This window comes from Rhinolophus sinicus, linkage group LG02, assembly GCF_036562045.2.
Source record: "Rhinolophus sinicus isolate RSC01 linkage group LG02, ASM3656204v1, whole genome shotgun sequence".
Taxonomy (NCBI): Eukaryota; Metazoa; Chordata; class Mammalia; order Chiroptera; family Rhinolophidae; genus Rhinolophus; species Rhinolophus sinicus.
The window spans coordinates 81,441,443-81,464,184 of NC_133752.1; the positions used below are offsets into that span (position 1 = coordinate 81,441,443).

General features: G+C 42.7%; 1 protein-coding gene and 1 pseudogene across 33 annotated transcripts in view; both read right to left on the bottom strand.

The window, feature by feature from the left end:
• Positions 1 to 7,931: 7,931 nt before the first annotated feature.
• Positions 7,932 to 10,080, bottom strand: LOC109452629 (sorting nexin-9; annotated as a pseudogene).
• Positions 10,081 to 13,695: 3,615 nt separating this feature from the next.
• CREM (cAMP responsive element modulator) overlaps positions 13,696 to 22,742 on the bottom strand; it is a 70,187-nt gene continuing 61,140 nt past the window's right edge. For 20 of the 33 annotated variants that reach the window (XM_074324686.1, XM_019741714.2, XM_019741730.2 and 17 more), the window contains one exon: positions 17,256 to 17,888. In XM_074324686.1, the coding sequence (XP_074180787.1) occupies positions 17,744 to 17,888 (145 nt within the window). In that variant the 3' untranslated portion in view covers positions 17,256 to 17,743. Of the gene's footprint in view, positions 17,889 to 22,742 lie in introns of all 33 variants that reach the window. The other 13 variants (XM_019741731.2, XM_019741729.2, XM_019741723.2 and 10 more) reach the window with 2 other exon arrangements.

Consider the following 22,742-nt stretch of genomic DNA (forward strand, 5'->3'; position numbering starts at 1 on the left):
GTGCCACATCCAGAGGCAGGTATGCAAAGGAAAAATAGAGAAATCTTTGGTTTCTTCTATTATATCTTCTGTTATCTTCTATTATGTTGATAGGTTACATCTTTTACTTTCAGGCAGTAATATTTTTTCTCTAAAAAAATTATTAAATCTTAAGCACTAAACAAAATTCATAGCAGCTGAGAGAAAACGTGAATTTGAAATTGCTAAAAATTTCATTTTAAATTATTATTTTTAAAAATGGTTGTATTTTTATTATATGTGTGTCTTCATTTATTAAATTATTTTTATGTCTTCTTAGTGTTCCAAAAAAATTGTTGAATCATGCTGGCCTGTGGGAAATGGTAAGTATTAGGTATTGTAGAGTGGTAGTATATGCCACCCCAAAATATGCCACTTTGGCATTTGGATTATTTTGAGCCAAAGGCAAGTGAGAAGCAGCAGCTACAAGAAAAGCTTTCTGCCCGCCCCCTATTTGCCTAAAAGCAAGACAGAAATTTACAGGGTTGACCCCCCTCCCTTCTCTACCAGGAAGATCAAAAGTTAATCACCACAGACAACTTTAGACCCTAATCAGTCTGGAGACAGTGCCAGAGGAATCTACATAACAACCTTTACTAACTAGCCTTTTCTACCATTAATTTCTCATGTACGCTTGCCTTCTCACAATTTGTGCTCCTAGAGACTCAAGGTCCTTTTCGTTTGCTTGTCACTTCTCTAAGAATTTAGTGTCCCTTTGCTAAAATGCTATGCAAGCCCAGGTCCCAAACACCCTTTATAGTACTCATCTCTGGGTGCTCCATGTGTGCGGGTGACACACAGCTAAGGAACTCGTGCTAGCTTTCCTCTTGTTAGTCAGTCTAGTGTACAGACCCCAGCCAGAGAATCTAGGAGGGCAGTAGGGAAAGGAGTTTTTGCGCCCCTACGATTTCTTGAAATTATGTTCTCTGCTTCACAAAGGGGATTGTGTTCCTGGATCAGCATAAATGCATCCCCACACACATCCCCTGAGGCCTGAGTTCCGGCTTTGAAAAGAAGAACCACAATGGAAGCAGTTCTCCACCCTGGCTGGGTATCAGAAGTGTCTGCCATTTTCCCAGCGTTTCGGATTCAGTAGGCCTGGGCTGGGACTCCATGGTTAAACACTCTTGCTCTCATAGAACTGAGTAGGAGCCTGTATGAGTTTTCTATGGCTGCTAGAATGAATTACCACAACTTAGTGGCTGAAAACACCACAAATTTATTATCTTCAATTTTGGAGGTCAGAAGAAGGGCTGCAATTCCTTCTGGAAACTCTAGAGGAGAATCTCTTCCTTGCTTTCTCCCAGCTTCCAGAGGCCACTGCATTCCTTGGCTTGTGGCCCCTTCCTCCATCTTCAAAGCCAGTGCTATAGCATCTCCCAGTCTATCTCTCTCTCTGATTCTGACCCTCCTGCCTCCTTCTTATAAGAACCCTTGTGATTACTTTGGACCCACCTGGATAATCCAGGATAATCTCCCCACCTCAAAATCCTTAATCACAGCTGCAGAGTCCCTTTTGCCATGTAAAGTGACATATTCACAGGTTTCAGGGATTAGAGTGTGGACATCTCGGAGTCTTAATTCTGACTACCCCACAGTCTAATAAATATAAAGCGTTCATACACCTGTCCATACAACTCCACCTCTCCTCCTCCCCGCATTCTGCTGGCCAAAGACATCAATGATTGTTCCACTGTTTAGCCACTGTGTCCAAGGTTTCTGCTTCTGCAAGAGTGGGGCGCAAAAAAATAAAACAGAAAGAGAGAGAGAGAGAGAGAGAGAGAGAGAGAGAGAGAGAGAGAGAGAGAAACGGTAGTTCCTGAGAGCCCTTTTCTGCTCAACCACCTTTTTTGTCCTTGGTAACTGGATGACTAAAGTGATGATTTTACCATGAGGACAGTGTCCTATAAAAAGCCCATCCTTCTTGCAGCCAAGCAGAGGGATGCACATTTCAAACTCCAGTATTCCCTGGAAGCCATGAACTTAAATATTTTCCTACTACATCCTACCAGTGGCTGTTGGTCTCCACAATCCTAACTGTGACCTAAGGCCCTGCACGGGAGGGAAAGGGGCGCAGTTGTGACTGTGGCCTTGGGTTTGCTCCAAGGGCTCCTTTGTCGAGCAGTGGGGACCTGCTCATCTCCACTCCTTAGAATTTCATGGTCAAGAATTTAGCATCCAGGGTCGTGACTGCTTCTACTCCCCGGGTGTGATCACTCTACTATCAGGTCTTGTTCTCAGAAGACTCTTGGTGCTCTTTCCTCCTCTTGAACTTAGCTTCCCTGACAGCTAGAACTGGGGCCACTGTTTCCCCAGTACTGCTCTGCTCCCATGGTAACAAGACTCCAATAGAGCTCAATTTTAGACTGCTCCCGGGAGCTTCCCATCTGCCTGTGCTTGCAGCATAAGTGTCTCTGGTTTAGCACATACGCAGAGGTCTTTCCTCCTTCTGCCGGTGTATATTTAGAAACCTGACATGATTCCTGAGACTAAACTCTTCACCAGTGAGGCCCTGTCTGCATGTTTTCAGGCATTCTGCCACAGGAACCAGTGAGTTGACAGCTCTAAATTCATTCCATTCTGAAAGTGTGACTCCATAAATTTTTGTAAATCTCTTTTGCTTCTCTGCCTCCGAGGCTCCCATTACCACAACATTTTGTGGCAAGTTCCAGAGATAGCCAAAAAGACCCTATCTTGGGTTGGCTGGATGGCTCAGGTGGTTAGAGCGGGAGCTCTAAACAACAGGGTCGCCGGTTCGATTCCCACATGGGCCAGTGAGCTGTGCCCTCCACAAGTGGATTGAAGCCAACGAGCTGCCGCTGAGCTTCCAGAGGGGTGTCTGGATGGCTCAGTTGGTTAGAGTGCTTCTCTCAACAACAAGGTTGCCAGTTCAGTTCCCACATGGGATGGTGGGCTGCGCCCCCTGCAACTAAAGATTGAAAATGGTGACTGGACTTGGAGCTGAGCTGCACCCTCCACAACTAGATTGAAGGACAATGACTTGGAGCTGATGAACCCTGGAGAAACACACTGTTTCCCAATATTCCCCAATAAAAATAAAAATAAAGACCCTATCTTGCAGTCCCCACTAACGTACCTGGTTTCTGGTATCTTCTCACTTCAAATAGGAGCTTACATGCTTACCTCATACCAGGCTCATAGGTTCCAGGGGTCTCCATTTCATAGATAAAACAGAACAGTCAATCCAAACATGACTGTCACGGTTACGTTTCTTTCACACACATACATTCCCACACCTCATGAAAGTTGCCAATTTCTTTTTTTAAATTTGTGTCTATTCTAGACCTTGGGATAAAATGGAGAAAGAATCCAGAAGAGATCCTTTCTCCTTGAAATTAATGACAACATAAAGGGAGGGATTAAAAAAGCAGCAAAATAATGCAGTAGCAATAAAAAAGGGGGTTGTGGAGGGTGAGGTTTGTCTCACATCATAATCTTTAAAAATTCCCATCAAGAAAGAGAAAGGCAGGAGATTCCTGCTATCTTCTCTACTGAGTTGGGTTCCAGATGCTTCTAATTCATTCCAGTCCTCATTCCCAGGAGCAGCATAAGAAGAAGAGAGGTGAGTGGGGGGAAATCCCTTAAAAATCACTCTAGGGCCGGCCTGGTGGCTCAGGCAGTTAGAGCTCCGTGCTCCTAACTCCGAAGGCTGCCGGTTCGATTCCCACATGGGCCAGTGGGCTCTCAACCACAAGGTTGCCAGTTCAATCCCTCGAGTCCCCCAAGGGATGGTGGGCTCTGACCCCTGCAACTAAGATTGAACACAGTACCTCGAGCTGAGCTGCCGCTGAGCTCCCAGATGGCTCAGTTGGTTGGAGTGCATCCTTTCAACCACAAGGTTGCCGGTTCGACTCCTGCAAGGGATGGTGGGCTGCACCCCCTGCAACTAGCGCAGCAGCTAACAATGGCAACTGGACCTGGAGCTGAGCTGCGCCCTCCACAACTAAGGCTGAAAGGACAACAACTTGACTTGGGGGAAAAAAAGTCCTGGAAGTACACACTGTTCCCCAATAAAGTCCTGTTCCCCTTCCCCAATAAAATCTTTAAAAAAAAAAAATCACTCTAAAATACACAACGAGAAAGAGGCAGTTCTGTTGCTGGATGTGGGCCGCCATTACTTTGGGTGAAGGAGCTCTTCCAGCTGAGGCAGTCCTTGAAGGGGCTGAGCCGAAGGTCGTGTGCGTACAGTACTCCCAACAGCTGGGTCCTCAATTCCTTCATTGAAGGGGAAGATGGCTAGTGTGTCATAGTGTTCACCACAGTATGCCCCTTGAGCTGCTCAGAATCACATACATATGGAAGCAGCTCTTTGAGATTCTGCAGGGCGTCTTCCTGGGGGGAGCTGAGAGGAGGAAGGTTAGTAGGATGAACCACAGCCCCCCCCCCCCCCCCACAGCAGCGCGGCTTAAGGCTGCAATCAATACAACCTCCTCCAGCATGCATTCTAGATTCCTCCATTCCTCAGCCAGCACATCCACTGGCCTCAGTGGCCACCTGGTGGTGTCTGAGCCATTGATCACCAAGCCTTTCTCAGGCTGGAGTTGCTGCACTTGTCCATTTACCTTTAAGAGGTGCCCTATTGGATCACCTGGGGGCCAAACATATTTTCCTCTGTCTTTAGTGTGGAACAGAAGACCATCCTCCTCTGGGTGAGCCTGTCAATTGGTGCTGCCAGGAGGGTGACTCCTCTTCCTGCTGTAGGTACCTTGGCACAAGGAGCCTGAGTGCCAGGTGGCACTTCTCCTGGTGGGAGTGTCTCCTGGGAACTACGACTTTTAGGCCTGCAGAGCCCAGACTTGTGGGGGTGGCAAACACCAATTCCTTCCCCAGTCGGCTCCTGGGAATGATGGCGGCAGGGCCTCTTGGTCCGCAGGCCTGTGTATTCTTCCTATTGAGTACACGGCACTGTGTAAAGGTCTTTAAATTGCGGAATGTGCCCTGGAGGATGGCATCTCATCCTCTTAAAGAATTTCCCTGGAGCAGGTGGTTCTGCTGTATCTTTAATGGCCTGTTCCAACCCCTGAGCAGATCAGTTGCTTCTGGGTTCTGTGATTCAACCAGGGGCCCACTCGCACACCTGTCTTGTGGTAAAGTACACCCAGGCCTGATGTAATGTTATGAAGCATCCTGGGCCCAGGGGATAGTTGTCTGAGGCTCTCCAGACAGGAAAGGCAAACCCATATCTAGGCTATGTGCCTACTCTTATCAGAATGCTTCTCTGTCCTTTCCTGGATGGAAGGGGGTCCTATGTAGTAGACCTGTCTCCTAGTGGCTGCTCGGTCTGTTCAGGGGATAGTGCCAATTCGGGGACACAGTACTGGTCTCTGTGGTTGGCAGACTGGACATTCAATTGCACAGATTGTTAGACCAGTCCTGGCAAGTGGGTGTATTCATTATCTACTGCTGTATAACAAAAAATCCCAAAACTGGTTTAAAACATCATTTATTATCTCATAGTTTCTGTGGATCAGGAATCCAGCCGTGGTGTAGCTGGGTCCTCTCAGCCTCTCACAAGGCTGACTGGGGAGAGACCTGCTTCCAGGCTCACTCACAGAGGCAGTCCTTTTCTGAGATCTACCTGCTGCCCCCTCAATTACGCATGTTTTCCACCTTGGCCATTGGAAACGCAAACCATGTCTGGCTCTGTGTGAGAGGAGAACCCTTCCACCTGCTCCTTCGCCTGGTTCTTCCCACAGGCTGGGCAAGAGCACGGGCCTGCATGTCAGCGTGTGCTGACTTGAGAGGAAGCCTCTGCAGGCTGGGGCTCCTCTGTGTCGTGCTCTCTTCTCCGGGAACTCTGGCTGCCTGGGCATCATAAACCCACAACTTAGGGAGACCCCTGGGCCCTTTGGTTCCCTCCCTGCACAGTAGCCTTAGAAACGCTTTCCAAACAATGTGCTGGGCCATGGCAGAGCTCACCTCAATTGTGTCCTTTCTCTCAGGGACCCCTGTCCTGTGTTGCTGAAAATGAGTGCTTCCTTATACTTTGTTTTCAGTTGTCTAAGATGGGAGGGTAAATTTCGTCCCTGTTACTCCATCATGGCCTGAAGGGGAAGTCTCCTGTATCCTTTTTAACATTCTGTATTGCCAGACTTCCTAATTTATCAATCTAATCATTCCTAAATGATCTCGCATGACCTTAAGTTGTACTTCCTTCATTGATAGAGGTAAAACAGCTTTTCATATGCTGCTTGGCTGTACAATCCTCTCCTACGTATAAAATACTTATGTCTCCCATTCATTTTTGTTTGAATTAACTTGTCTTTGATATATAGGAGTTCTTTATATCTTTTGGATTTTACTCTTAATTGCATATATTGCAAAAGTTAGGACCCCATTTGTGTTTTAGATATCCACTTGAAATAGAAATTCTTAGTTTTAATGTTGTCAAATTTATCACTCTATTTTTTAATAGCTAGTTTGTTTCTATCTTGTTTAAGGAACCATTCACTACTCCAAGGTCAAGAAGATACTCTGTTATATGCTGTTCTGATAGTTTTGCTTCTCATATTCAAGTCCTAGTCCATTAGAAGCTGATTTGTGGATATGTTGTAAGATAAATACAGAGGGCACCAAAAAAATTTATACACATTTTAAGAAAGGAAAACTATTAAAATTGTAATACTCAATATATACCGATAACAAAAGATGAATTCAAGTCACGTTTGACTTCTGCAATTACAAGAGGTGCTCAGAGTGGTTACCATCAGTGTCCAGACACTTCTGATGATGGCGAACTACTGCTTGAGTAACGTTGACCAAAGTGTCCACTTGTATACATTTTTTTGGTACCCCTGGTATTTCTTTTTCTCCATGTGAATAACCAACTACCCAGCGCTGCTTATGAAGTATGCCTCCTTTCCTCACTGATCTAAAACATGCCTGTGCAACCTGGAGGTGTGAAGGTTGTTTCTGCTCTCACGGTGGCTTGCCTTGGTACGTGTTTTGGTGATCTTTGCAGAATCATTGCTCCTGGAGCCCTCCAGGTCTGAATTAGGGAAACTTCTCTCCAGAGATGATTTGTTTCTCCCCTGCAGTTCTGCTTGATACCCTGTAATGCGGGAGACCCTGCTCGCTGCACCATTTGTAATGCAGGGTGGCCTGCGGGGTCTCTGCTCCCGCTCCCCATACAAGAACGCAGGATATGGTGAGGCCAAAAAGGAACACCCACGGAGCCATAGGTAGGGGAGTCATACCACTACGGTCTCACTGGAGGCTGGGTTCACTGGACGTGCGACCTGCTGTCCCTTTTGTCTGCAACCCACCGACGACTCTCTTTCAGTCTCCTCCCCTCTCCTCCGTAGCCGCAGCAGTTATATTAGCGGCTAATTGGCTAACTGGCTACAGCTGACGGCCAATCAGCCACAGCTGACGGCCATCTACTACCCGAGCCAGCACTCCTCCACGTGAGGCCAAGAGCCTGTAAACTACTTTCTGGGGCTCTGCCCCCACATACCCCTCTCAACCCAGAACCGAAGCCCAGCATCCCCACCCCACCCTGACCAAGGGCATGTATCCCAACAGCAATACCGCTGTAGGCCTCCCCCACCCAAGGCAACCTGCCCCTTCAGGTGTCACCTGCTCCACCCAGCTTGCATTTACCACCACCCCACCCCACCAGGGGGTGGCTGTCATGCGGGGTGTCATGTGGGGTCCCATCTGGAGTCTCTAGTCCCGCTCCCCACACAACAACACAGGATATGGTGAGGCCAAAAAGGAACACCCACAGAGCCATAGATAGGAGAGTCATACCACTATAGTCTCGCTGGTGGCTGGGTTGGAGACACAGGAAGCAGGAGCCACTCTATCCGCAACCTGCCGTCCACTTGTCTCCCTGCCAACCAACCCCACCTGCTAACTGCAATCCACTCTTGCTAGCTCAGCCACCATCTTCTTGCTAGCCCCTCATTTTCTGCTAGTGTAGCCACAGCAGTTATATTAGTGGCCAATGGCTCACTGGTTACAGCTGACGGCCAACTAGCCACAGCTGATGTCCATCCAATCACAGTTGATGGCCATTTTCTACCTGAGCCAGCACCTTTCTATGTGAGGCCGAGAGCGTGGAAACTGCTTTCTGGGGCTCTGTCCCTACAGTGGCTCTTGGAGAGTGTGAGGACAGACCTCTCCAGGGTCTAGTTGAATTGCCGTGAAAGGTCTCTCAGAGCACCTAATAAAAGTCCAACCCATTTTCTATAAATTCATATACATAGATGTGTGTGTGTATAATTTTTGTAAAAAATTTGCCCCTTGGCCAGCAGCTCCTTCACACCACCATCCATGGCTTTGATGAATTTACTAACAGCATCGCACTTCTGTTCTATTTGTAATGAGTGCAAGTCAGGTGCCTCTGGTTCCACGGTGGAAAATACCTTTACTCCCACCCGCTCATCTTTCTCACCCTTCCTCTTCCAAGTTTTCCATTCTTTTTCATCCCAATAATTTAGAAATTGCTTTAAAACCTTACTTTCTGAAACTCCTGGATGACAACACATCCTGGTCATCCATGAGCATTTTGATAAAATCTTCTTCAAAGCAACCTGTGATTTGCTTACCTGGAAGAGCAGGGATTGGACTGGCTGATGCAAACATATCAAGGATGTGCTCATAGAACCAGTCCAAGTACTTACACCTGTGATTGACAGCTCGCTTAGTATTAGTACTTGCTAACTGATATTCAATGTAGCTCATCAGCCCATACTTTTTGGAGCCTTTCCCTGGGATCTGCTATCACACAGTCAAATACAGAGGCAGGATAAACCCACATTGGGCTGTCATCTCCAATAATGATAGGAATTTTCTCTTTGTGTTTTGCTAATTGCTTGGCCAACAAACACAGTTCTATTCCAGGTTTTGCAAATTCAGGAAATTTGTTAAGTGGCAGCTTCAGCTGGCACAGCTGTTTCTGCGTCGAGCACCTCCTGCTTTGGCTGACTCTGAATCCTTGAAATGGGGAGGTGACGACTTGGGGTCACCCCAGTCATCATTGTCACCAGTTGCTGGTCCTTGGCAGACCTGGGGATGACGAAAGGCAGTGTCCCAGTTATAGGAAGTGTTTCTTTGGGCTGCAGCCCCCTCTGGCTTGGTTCCCCAGTCATCTGTGCTGTCCCAATTTCCAGATTTGGAAGCACTCTAGGCTGACCAGGGGTCATTGCCCCTGCCAACCTGGTTATTACTGTTGGCAACTGATGAATTGGCTTGAGCTGTATTTGCTGAGAGGGAATCAATGAAGGCTTGGTCAGCCATTGAATTTCCACAAGAAAATGGGTATTTTCCATGATTGGGCAACATTTCAACATAGTCTGTACGAACAACACTTCATTCTCCTTTGCTGTTTCTTCCTTCCAGCAGCCATCTTCCACAAACATCCGGAATTTTAATTGTGATGATTTCTCCTTTATTACTATCAGTTAATTATTTCTAGGTTCAGCAGCAAAATCATACAAAACCGGACATTTGGTGGCCATGGTGGTAGATCCCCTGCTCAGAATGGCCACGGTTGTGGGCCTGAGGAAGGCGAGCGAGGGCGGCTGTGGCTGGGTCCTGGTGTAGCTATAGCAGCAGCAGGGCCACCTCTGCCCTGAGTCTGGATACTCAGCAACTCCAGTTGCCACCTGCTCCTCTGTCAACATTTCTTGTAATGCAGGTCTTGTGGTGGAAAATTCCCCCAGCCTTTGTCTGTATGGAAAGCCTTTATTTCTCCGTCATATCTAAAGGATAACTTTGCTGGATATATTATTCTTGGCTGGTGCTTTTTCTTTCAATATTTTGAATATTTGATTTCACTCTCTCTTAGCTTGTAAGCTTTCTTGCTGAAAAATCCGATGGTAATCTAATGGGGTTTCCTTTGTAGGTTACGGTTTTCTTTTCCATGGCTGCCTTGAGAATTCTGTTATTAACTTTGGATGGTTTTAATACAATGTGTGTTACAGAAGGTCTTTCTGCATTGAGACAATTAGGTGTTCTGTTAGTTTATTGAATTCGAGGGTCCAGTTCTTCCTTAGGTTTGCTGTGATCGCGACTGTTTGAATAAGCTCTCTGTTCCTTTCTCTCTTCTTCTGCTATCCCCATTATTCTTATATTGCTCTTTCTAATGGAGTCAGACAGTTCTCGTAGAGTTCTTTCATTTTTTTGTTCTAAAACTCTCAGTTCTCTCTCTTCTTCCACCTGAGTCATTTCTAGATTTCCGTCTTCAATCACTGATTCTCTCTTCCATCTGGTCTGCTCTCTTTCCCATGCTCTCTAATTCATTCTTCAGCTCATTTATTGAGTTCCTCAGTTCCAGAATTTCTGTTTGGTTCTGTTTTATACAGTTTCAGTCTCTTTAGTAAAGTACTTCTTTTGTTCAGTGATTTTATTCCTGAGCTCATTGAACTGCTTTTCTGAATTTTCTTGTATTCCATTTTTTTTCAAAACTGCAATCTCCAACTCTGTTATTTGTGTCAGTTTTCTATGTCTTTGACTTTGGTTTCTCGAGATTCTTTATTTTCTTTCTGAGGTATCTTGTTACCTTGGTTTATTCGTGGTACTTGATGGATTGTTTCTCTAGTGGGCACTTGAGGTATTTAACTCTTCTTTTTTAGATACCGTTTTGCTTTTAACGATTCAACAGGTTGATAAGTAGAGGTACTTCTCTTCTTTCCAGTAGATGGTGCTATAGGGCAAGTTTTTGTTTTCTCTTACCTGCACTACTGGGACTTCTGGGATCTTGATGGGGTGGTGTCCCCTTGGCCCTGGAAAATGCCTTGTATTTCCCAATGAGGTGGGCATCCTCTCTGTGACCAGTCACCTTGGTCTGGGTACCATTCCTGTCAGGGGATGTGGCAGGCGATGGAACCCCAGGCCTGTGAGTTCCCGGGGCTGCCTCCTTGAAACCAGAGGCTGTCTGCCACACTGCACTGCCTAAGGTGTCCCAGCTAACTCTACCAGGTTCCTCTGGGTTCCACCAGGATGGGTGGGGAGGAGTGGATGCGTTCCTGCACCTGCAGCTTTGTTTTCTCCCTGGTAATGGTGGCTGCTGGACAGCGGCTGCCACACTCTGTTCTGCCCCTTACTCTCATGGGGCTTTGGCTTAACTTGAAGAGTCCACGGCACCACATACCACCCATCAGTTTTGAAGTCTTCATAGACTAAGACTGTTTCAAGGAAAATAAGGTATTACAGAAATAGCACATATGTTATTATATATAAGGATGTGACATTAACTATTCTTATGTGCTAAATAAATAAGGAGTATGTACAGCCATTCAAGAGCATGTCTGACTTAGGGAACAACTGGGTAAGGCCTGAGCTGAGATCACACAGTTCAGTGTTCTCCCACATCAGTGTGCTTCACAACAGGCACGAAACTGGTTAAAAATAGGAATCAAGATTCTAAATAGTATATGAAATGCCAACTAGAATAAACATATGGGCACACTCATGTTCTCCTATATGTAAAAAGCCCATTTTCAATAAGAACCTCCTTATTTGGGTTATACTTCTTCGAAAGCGTACTAAGAGTTACTGTTTTAGAAGAATTTAAAAATCCATTCCTAAGTCAAGCCTGACACTGGTCTGCCATAAGTCAGTGCTTCTCAGAGCTCACCAAACACTAAAAGCAAGACCGATCATAAGTCTTGCTAGGAGTCATTTATTTGTTCTAGAAACCATTGTCCCTTATGTCAAATATCCTTCGTAAAGCAGTAGGCTGTGATTGATCTGGCAGGGTTCTCTGTCCTCCCATTGTTTCAAGGAGACCAGATGGGAGTTTTGCACAATGAGTGATAGGGTTTTCCTTCCAGGGTTTCCATCTATTCAGACCACACGGCAAATAAATGCTTTCTCAGAAAGCTGTGCTTCCACCAAAAGCTGGTTGAAATCCAGTTAATGGAAAAATAGAACCATCATGGTAATATATTACTATACTAATAGTAAGTGGTCCGAGTCGCTTTCTCCTCTCTTCATTGCCAGTAATTATCTATATTTAAGTAAATCAACCTGAAATTTGGTTTTCTTGTCTATCAAATTAAAGGAGTAAATCATACTTTTATGACCTCTTTTACTTCGAAGATTCTATTTCAGTGAGTACAACTGTAGCTTTGATGTTCCAATAGCCAGAAAATGACTTCAACTGGAGTCATTTTCTCCTGACCAGTATCAGAGATTTTAAAAACCAGAGAAACAGCACATGCCTTTGTTCATTAGAACAGGAAAGACTTGGGTATTCCTAAACCTAACCCCTTGGAAGCACAGAACTCTCCGTCAGCAGCCACACAGCCATACCTCCCTGGGCCACTGCCAGCGTGCACTTCACGGGTCCCCCCCTGCCTTGCGTCCTGCCTGGGTGACAGCCCCCAGGCAGAAGCACTGTGCTCCCTGCCCTGTTGTACTCTTGGTCCTGAGCTCTAATAGCTCTATGACCCTGGGCAAGTTACCTAACCTCTCTCAGCCTGTTTCCTCCTCTGCAGAATGGGGGTGATAATGAAAGCACCAACACTTGTTGGGTTATGAGAATGAAAGGTGACAAGTCCCATATGGCGCATAGCATGATGCTTGGCACAGGGTAAGCACTCAGTAACTGGCAGGAATTTTTTTTGTCACCCTGCATGGTTACAGCACCCTCATACTCAGTACCTAACTGAACAAAGTCCACGTAGATTGGGGAGTCACAGCCCCTGGTCCTCTCCTTCTGGATTTATTCTTACTAATGTAATCTCACTGGTTGATTTCATGAACATGCTGACTCCGCATGTCTCTCTCTAGAAACTCCACATCACACGGCCCTGAAGATGGCACAGTAATTTAAGGAAACAGGCTGCACAATCAGTGAACTGAAAGTATCTCTTTCACACAAAAAGAAACTGGTAACTGGTTGCCCTGAGGGCAACTGGGTGGCTTGGAGTCAGGGATTGGAGATTGACTTTTCACTGTATACCATTTTCTTTTGAATTTTGAACATCAATTATATCTAACCTGTATTAAGAATATTTTTTCACATGTTAATTTTGAAAAGTTAAAAGACACAAATTGTGTTCTTAAAAAGTTATGCCTCCCTGATGAGGGCTGGGGAGCTCCCTTCAGAGCATCTGAGAGCCCTCTGCTGCTGTCTCACCCACGCACCCCACAACTGGAAGGATGTGGGGAGATGCCATGAGAGGACGGAAAAGAAAGGAGGGAAATCTTTTTGCTTCAGGATTATTCAGGTTTTGACTGGTTCCCGCACAAAGGAACCAAAAGAATTCCTAGCATAGATTTGGAGCAGGGCTTTATCTCCAACTCTAATCTACTGCCTGAGGAAGGTAAAAGCCTGAATTAAAAGAACAGAGGGCAAATGGAAAGAGAGAGAGGGAGGGAGGGAGGGAGAGAGGGAGGGAGGAAGGGGGAGAGAGAAAAGGGCTGAGGGAGAGAGAGAGAGGGAGGGAGAGAGGAGGAGAGGAGAGGAGAGGAGGGGGAGGAAGGTGGAAGGGGGAGGTGGGAAGGGGGAAGGGGAGGGGGAGGGGGGAGGGGAGGGGGGAAGGGGTAGGGGAGGGGGAGGGGGAAGGGGTGGGGGAGGGGAAAGGAGAGAGTAGTTCAAAAGAACTTGTGTTGGGTTAGCCTTCGATGTTGTTTTCCACAATGTTTTTTAATAAAGATCTGAAAGAAACTGCATCCTGTTGAAAATTAAGATTGGCTTAGAAATAACAATGGTTGCATTTTATTTGAGCAAGTACAATCTAGTATAACAACGTACAAAGTTTTCTCCTTTTATTTATCGTTTTCCATCCCTGATGGAATTGTGTTGAGTGTGTGAAGAGAATGGCTCTGACATATTTTAAATCTCATTATACATAAGCTATCATTACACAGTAGCCCATGGTAAAATGGGTTTCTGAAGAAGAAACCTGTTAAAAGTACATTTGGAACCCTAAAATACATAAATATGAAACATACTTATGAGAAAATGGATTTATATAGAAAAAAGCTACACAGAAAGCATAAACATGAAAATAAACCATGCTTAAGTAGTTCAGAATCAGGCCTGCATCTGTAGGATGACTTTAGAAAAGAGGACGCACACCAAGTTTCTGCGGACCTTGGTCTACTGCAATTGTCACGGTCGTCATGACGTCACGGCTAGCCAACTGGCAACAGCTGTTTGTCTCACACATGTCCAGATTGCTTAATTAGTTTTGACTGTAGTATAGAAAAACACTGTAGTGGTTTCACAAGTCCTCATTATATAGTATTTTAAAGGTGTATTTTAGGCACACAGGAAACAGCATGTACCGGACATGTTAAGAGTATATGAAGAAAACCAAGAAGAGTGATTGCTGATGTGAAAGGTCCTCAGTTTCAGGCAAACATAGTGCTCAGACACATTTAAATAAATAGCAGGAGTTCATTTCCTTTATTTTCCCATTTCGAATGATTTAACATCATGAACTACCTAGTTTAATATGAAAAGGTGGTGTAATCCCATGACCCAGGATCAGTTCATTTCTATACCCAAAAGTCCAGATTCTGAAACTTTTAAGACTAAAACAAAACAAAACATACCACAAATGCAGTGACAGCTCTGGATGCTACAAGCTGTATGATGTTCACGCAACTTACTGCTGCTGTGTTTCACAAGGGTTTGTAGGCAGTATCTGTTGCAGTCAGATTGGAGAGCTATAAAATCATGCTATTTTAAGTAGCAAAAGCTTTGGTTTCAGGTACAAATCAGATGAGCAAGAATTGAGTTCCTGTGCACCTTTGAGAGCTTAGCAGAAGCCCCAGCTCTCATAGCTGTTCCCAGCTTTCCGAGCAGGTTAGGCGCTCGCATCATCTGGATGGCAGCCATTTTGTCACCAGCCTACACACCAGGCTCCCAGAACCTGTTTTATTCAATATTGATGGCCATATGCTTCACAGAAGCCTGGAAACCCTCCCAGTCCCAGGGGTTGTATCTTCACTAGTAATTCAGTGCTTTTAATTCCAATCTCCTTGCCAGTAGCTGCTGGTGGTGAGAATCTAGCTATTGAGACTCAGAGAGGATCTAGTTGTCCTTCCTCTTAAAACAGGACAAAAGAAAAGGGTGCCGCCTGTCCCCTCTTGGGTGCCTGCAACTGTGGTAGCAATATTAGGATCGGGGGAACCAGCCTACACAGGGAGGATGGGAAGGAAGAATGTGGTCGTGATGCCATTGTCACTAAATTAAGCAACCGTGGATTTCCTACCTCTGGACTTATTTTGTGAGTTAAAAAAATGTCCTTATTGTTTAAAGCACTGGAGAGAGGAAGGGACACCTGGTATTTCTGGCACCAAGTAATCAGTCGCAATCCTCTTCCAATGAAATAATGACCTATTTTAAGTGGCGTATACAAGACACGCGTGCATATACTCTTTTTTTAAACTGAACTAATTCTTGTGTGAGTATTAACTTGACCTTCTCCAGCTCTTATATTCAAGCTCCTTGGAGGAGGGTGCACGCCCTGATTCCTCGTGTGCAGGGCCTGCCTTCCCCAGCACCATCACTTCCTTCAAGGCCCAATTCAAAATCTGCCTCCTACAGAATAGTTTCTTAGGGAATCCCTGCCTCCATTTCTCTCTAATTCTAACACATAGCATTGACTACCTCTAGATTTTACATCTTGTCTGCTGATTCTTGTGTCTCCTTCTCAGTGTCTACTACTGAGCACACATTTGATTTAGTGAATGAATGAATGACTGAGAACAAAGCATCATTTTCCTTCACCGGAAACTTGGAGTTTTCCTTTCCTCTTTTCTTCCTTGTCTTCTTTCCTCACCTTACTTCTCTGTAGAAGACAAAAATTGAGATAATAGAAATTCAGAGCTCAGACTCCGAAGGAAAAATAAATACTAAAAAAAAAAAAAAGAAAGAAAAATAAATATTTCTAAAGAAAGCCCCAAATGGCATGTCCTGCCTTCTGAGAGTTACAGGTAAGTGACAGAATTATGATGCTATGGCGGGAACAGCAGTTAGAGGCTACAGAAATGACCTCCTGTTTCTATACCTCTCTATATGCAGTGACCAGTTCCACGATTGAAACTACGGGTGGGTGGGGACATCCTTAACAAATCAGAAGTTATGGTAGAAAATATAGCAGAATCTAGCACATAGTAGTCCTTCAACAAATGAGTGAGCGATGGCTTAGATCACATGGTTAGGGCTTTGGGTTGATACCTTGAAGCTTTTTATTGTAAACATAGAATAAAATGTGGCTACCAGTCATGATACCGCTGCCTCAATGTAATGAATTTCATCTGAATGTGCCAACATAAAAATGTTTGATCTAATGTAGACTTCAAGCTGTTTTGAAGTGTGAAATAAAATCTTGGGTTGTTTTTGTTTTTACTTTAAAACTCCTATGGTTGTTAGCTAAAACTCAAAATTGAAGGCCCTCAGCAGATTTCGAGACCATGTGCAGAAAGGCCTGCTCCATCACACAAGCTGAATCTCTAAGAGCTGCTCTTCTGTGTAAAAGCTCTGGGGCCATCCTTCTGAGGAGACGGCAGAAAGAGCATTTGCTGAGATCATGATTTCAGTGCGGAAATCAGCTTGTGTACCCTTCAAGGTATGCAAATACAGTTCTAACTCTTAACTGTTAACTCATTTCAGATATTAACAACTAGTTGTAACTTGCATTAGGTAATTTCAAACCAACACTAAGAGCTTCTGCAAGATCTTTTATATTACACAATATAGTAAAAACTTAGGAAATGTTCAGATAGTTAAATGACCGCCAAACACTACACGTGTAACCAACATGGTTCTATTAAAAACGTTCTCCAACTATGGCATTAAAGGACAGCGATACAATGTTTTCTTTACAAAGCAACTAATATAAAAATCTGCAAATGCCATAAATTCATTTATAGGCTATTATTTTCATATAGGCATGTCATTAGATTCTTTCAATTCTTTCTCTTTCAGTTCTCTCCTGAGGTATTTTTTGTGGTTTACTTTTATTGTACTGCTGGATGCATTATCTTTGATCATCCTTTCCTAAAATGATTTTTAAAAGACCTGCAAAAAATTTTATTGCATAGGACACAGAGATTGGGAACTGCAAATATGTGGCATTGGAACAAGTCTTACAAATACTGCATTTTAAAAATTTGTTACTTTTTTTTTTTACAGTTTGTCTGTTAAAAAATTGAAGTTACAGCTAAGAGTTAACTACATACAGTGAAGCATTGTAGGAATGTTAGAGATTAGAGAATGTGATGAATGATACAAAGGAAAAAAAGCCATAATTCTTGCCGGCTATATATTGTATTGCCTTCAAAAGCAACTGTACATGTTGTAATCAGTTCATAGTTAAATATTTCTACTAATCTGCTTTAGGAGAGCAAATGTCTTTCAAGGTTTCAAGTTCCTCTATAAGCTTCTTGTTCTGAACTTCCAGCACTGCAACTCGACTCTCCAGACATTTTACATATTCTTTCTTTCGACGTCGACATTCTTTAGCAGCTTCCCTGAAAAAAAGTAGAAGCAAAAGGGCAAACAAAACAATTTTGCATGCTACGGACAAAGAGACTAAAGTAAGCTTGGTATACGTGATCATGGTTGCATTCCAAATCTTGGAACAACACTTCCAATTCAATTTCAAACACTAAGCCAAACTGGATTCTGAAGGGTCACAAATGTCCCTTCCATACGTCCACATGGCAATTAGTAGAATTGCTGCATATCCTGCCTTGATTAGAGTTCCACAGTAAACAAGGTCCAAGTCAAAGACAGTTACTCTGCTTTATGGCAATAAAGATCTTTGAGGGCCTTGAGTTCCTCAATGAGAGTCTTGTTTTGGTTTTCAAGCACAGCCACACGATTTTCAAGACATTTGACATATTCTTTCTTCTTCCTGCGACACTCCCGGGCAGCTTCCCTGGAACCAACACAAGGCAAATGACTCAGGAACAACCTCTCAACACAATCCAGGGGAGCTCAGTGAACTTTGGTCCCCTAAATGCAACAGCCAATCAATCCTAGGTAAGGTCTGTATAAAGCCAAACAACAAATGTACCCGAGCACATGCCTTTTTGTAAGGTGACTCTAAGACAACAGGAACAACTTGACAGCACAGTTTGCCAAGCATTCATCATAAATGGTGTTTCCTTAGGGCACACATTCCATGATAACAGTGACCAGAGTGGTTTTCTGTAACCTACAACAATAGGACCACATCCCCAAGTGGAATTTCTACAAAAACATTCACAGATCCTTTCAAATCTCTTACTTATTTCTGTCCACCATAAGCTACATATTCTGTCACAATGAGTTAACTTTATTTGATCAAAACTGATTAGAAAAATTAATCTTTGGTAACCTTAAATGTCAATATTGGAAATTTTCATTCTTCAAGACTAAATCAGTAAAACAAATAAGATCAATCACGACTGCAAGAATCAGTTTATTGGCTAGAAAACAACATGGATAAAAATAATAATAAATGAATCATAAATCATGCACATTTTTATAAATCAAAATGAAATGGACTCTGCTTCTGAAAATTAAAGGAAAGAAGGGAGGGTACACAATACAATACTCAATAATTCAGACAATTTAAAGCCAGGAATGTGAGAACACCACAATTAAAATCATGAAAGGGAAGATACTGAATAACTCAAATGTGTACTTCGAGACTGTTTTCCATCACATGCATTTACTATCCAATACACTGAATTTTAAGCACTGCAGCCATGCCCAAAGGAAAAAACAGACCCGCAATCAAAGCAATAAGCACAAATAAATAGATGAGTTAGTCATATTCATGCAAAACCCCACCGAAACAACCAATGAATACAGCCAACATTTTCTCTCTCTCCTTTTTTTCAGGGTAGGAGGGGGTGGCAACTACATCATTTAATTCCTCTATAGAATGTGCCCTCTATTAACAGCTTTATTTTGGAGTATTCAGGTCAGAAAACTACCTTTGGGGTATCCTTACTATCAAAAAAGCCTACATTGAAAGATAATTCAAATATATTTTAACAAAAGTTTTGTTGAATGTGTAAACACCAGTTCTGTCATGCCAATTAGCATTGCTGCAATTCTGAACTAGGAGTGATGATGCGCAAAACAGATACGGCCAACACTGTGTTATTTTTAGGGTAGTTGACCCTTACTAACAACTGGTTATCTGTGTTTTCTTGGTGGGAAGCAAGAGTCAGCAGAAAAGAGACCTTGAAATCTCAATGAACTGTAGAAAAGATCAACCCTGACTTCCTAGCTAAAACCAATGCACTCACCCTGTGAACTCAGAGTTCTCAGATTTCTCAACTGGTTAACAAAAAAGTAACAAATGTACAAGTGAACTGAACCTGGTAAGTACAGATTGATTTCATCGAAATGATGCACAGGAATAGGTTAAGAATAAATCCAAGCACATATATAAATTTTCCAGTTTGGGAACACAATTCAACTCTCATCCACAAAGGAACTAATAACATACATTTATGGATAGCAAGGTTTTCATGAGTAAATCATTATGTTAAATTCTAGATCTGGAAAGAGGATAATAATTTTATAAAACAACTTACCATTAAATGACAATTTAAATATCTAATAGCAATGTTGTGGGATGTTTAATTTAAAAAATTTTATTTACCACGGTGTACTACTTATTGTAAATATCCATACTTCCTATTTCATGAGTGTGAATGCGTGTTACCAGGGGCAAATGTTCTAAGCACAAAGCTTTAAATGATCACAGTAGTAGATGGCACATTCCTCAGTACTTGTCAGCTATGGAAAACACCTGTTTCTTCTATTAATAGTTAGCTCAGTTTTCAGACCTTGCATTTGTCTGGATATAATATCCTCAACATGGAGAGAGAATACACAGCAAAGAGGAAAAGCTGACCAGGCTGTGAAGAAATAAAAACTGTCGCCAGATTTGTAAAAACATATGTACATATAATGAAATAGCTGTTATAAATGCCAGCCAAAGAATAAAAAGAGAAAATGTATAAAGGTTCTTTCACGTTAATAAGCAAAAGCTGCATTCTTTCCATGAAGTTAAATCTGAAGGATATACTGAGGTCTTTGTGAGGTTATTCTTGTGTTAGTGCAGTGGAAGACTCTGGATAAACAGCTTGATTGCATATCCAGGTTCTGTGCAGTTTGTGCTGTGATATTAACCAACTTACTATGTAAACTCTCTGAACCTCAGTTCCTCATCCATAAATAACCAGACCTATTCTCAGGTGAAAGTTACGTGACAGTTAAAGAAACAGGAGAAATAAAGCATTTAAAACTTGCAAATATACCCACTCAACAGATATTGAGCAAGCTAATAGCCATTTATCACCTGCTTTTCTCTTGTCTTGCTCTGAAATTGATATTTAGAAAGCTAAAATAGACCCTTCTTAGGATCCCTTGCAGCTAGAGATCATATTACTATTTCTAGTCTATGACATGTAGGTCAAAGTTGCTGGCAGGGTCTTCCAGGAAAAGTTTTCAGAAGGGTCACATTCAACCAGCCCCCTGGTTTAGCTCCAGCATTTCTCCCTTGTTCCTGACTGATGTCATGCCTGGGAGGTGTGGCAGCCATGCTGTGGTCATAGGAACGTATGTCACACACTGAAGATGACAGAGCAGGGAGGAGGAGCCTGGTTCCTTGGTGACACTGCTGAGCCTTTGTTCTGGCTGCACGGACCTCTGGACCAGCAATATAAAATCAAAATACCACCTACAAGGTTAAGCCTCCATTCCCCTTCGTTGTTTAGAACCAAATACAAATGCTATCCAACAATTAACTAATTCTTGTAAAACCCAAAATTTCATGATTTTTTTCTCTCAGGGCAATCTCCAATGTATGTGTAGGAAGCTGTGGGGCATGGGCGTGTTTATAAGAACCCACTGCCTAATATTTTGTCTATTTCATTTTGGTAGTTCTGACAAAATTTTCTAATCTAAAAATAAAGGTATAAAATGACATAAGGGAAATTAGAAGGCTACTTGCCGAGCCCTTCCTTTTTATTCTCTTTGGGAAAATAAGACATCGATGAGCAAGTTTACAGTTTGCATTATCATTACACTTGACATTTCTAAGCTGAACTTCACTATGTACGTTCCATGACCAGACAGGCCATTATAGGTATAGCTCCTGAAAGCGCAGTTTTAAAGTACCCATATTCCTCCACCAGATCCAAGTTAGGAGTCTTTTATAACAAGACCTCCATAAAACAACTATGATACTATGTGAGCCGCACCTATTCAGTCCCTTCAGAATTTCTGAGTAAAATGCTGACGATGCAAAATGTGAATCTGGCAGGAGTTAGGAAACCTGGATCAACCACCAGTAAAAATGTGTGTACCTAAAGATACTATTTCTGGTAATCTGTGAAGCTATCCAGAGTACAAAACTCCATCTAGTGATCTGTGATAAGGAATAAGCTTGGGAACTGTATCCAACTTAAGGAGTCCTCTATTATATCAAATTGTGACATTTAAAAGCTGTTAGTAAACTGAATATAGCTGCAACTGTTTTATACACAGTTACAAAGGACAGTGATGAACTCAGCAGTTATCTCTGAATTTTAGAGGCTCAGAAGCCACAATTTCGACATTAACTAGGTTGCTACCATGTTCCCCAGAAATACGGTTTTATACCATATTTCCCTGAAAATAAGACCAGGTCTTATATTAATTTTTGCTCCAAAAGACGCATTAGGGCATATTTTCAGGGGATATCTTATTTTTTCATGTACGACAATCTACATTTATTCAAATACAGTCATGTCATCTTCTTCTGGAACATCGTCATAATGTACTAAATGCATCCATCTGGCTGACGATCTTAACTGGGGCTTATTTTCAGGGTAAGTCTTATTTTCGGGGAAACATGGTAACACCTAGTAAGTTAACTATCACCAGGTGGTCCTGACCATAGGCAAACACCTGATCTCATCTGAAATGTTTTGTTTTCTTAGAATGAGGACATTATTTAACACTTAGAAATAAGGTGACTAGGCTACTGGGAAAACTCTTCTTTAGACTACTCTTATTCTGCTCGTTTTGAAAATCAGATGAATTTACACCATTTGAAACCAAGAAATAAAAACTAAAACCAAGAAATAACACGCAAACTAGATTTAAAAAAGAATTTTGGAAAACAGTATCTGTATGATACATTGCTGTTTAAAAAGTAAAATTACAGAGATATGGTACAAGAAGAAGGGAGAGAATGAGAGGGACAGACTGGGAAATACATCCTGTGCTAGTAGTAGGTAGCCTAACCGGTGGGGATATGGGTAATTTTAATTCTTTCTGTTGTTTTGTACTTGCACGTGACTAGAATTTATCGGAATAAAGATGTATTTCAGTACAATAGAGAAAAACAAAGTTACAACATAGATAAAAGGAAACTACATGTAAAAAACTCAGAAAATCCTTAACTCAAAATTTATTTTGCTCATCAAAAAGCTAGGAAATTACACTTATCACCTAACTTCACAGAGCAAATGCCAAGTACAAAATAAATATTTGTAATAAGGTCCTTCCATTATCGTTCAAAAAAAAATTAATGTGTCTTTTAGACATCACCCTTATAACACATAGGGCTGTACCTCCTGCTGATGAGATGGGTTCATGGTTAGGAACTCTAACTAGCAGAGAATCTAATTATCATCAAACGCAGAGCACAAGTACCCACATAAAACGCCACATAACACTGAACTTGGGAGAAATAGAAAAAGCAATTTTTTAAAAAGCCCAACAATAACAAATTATGCGTCCT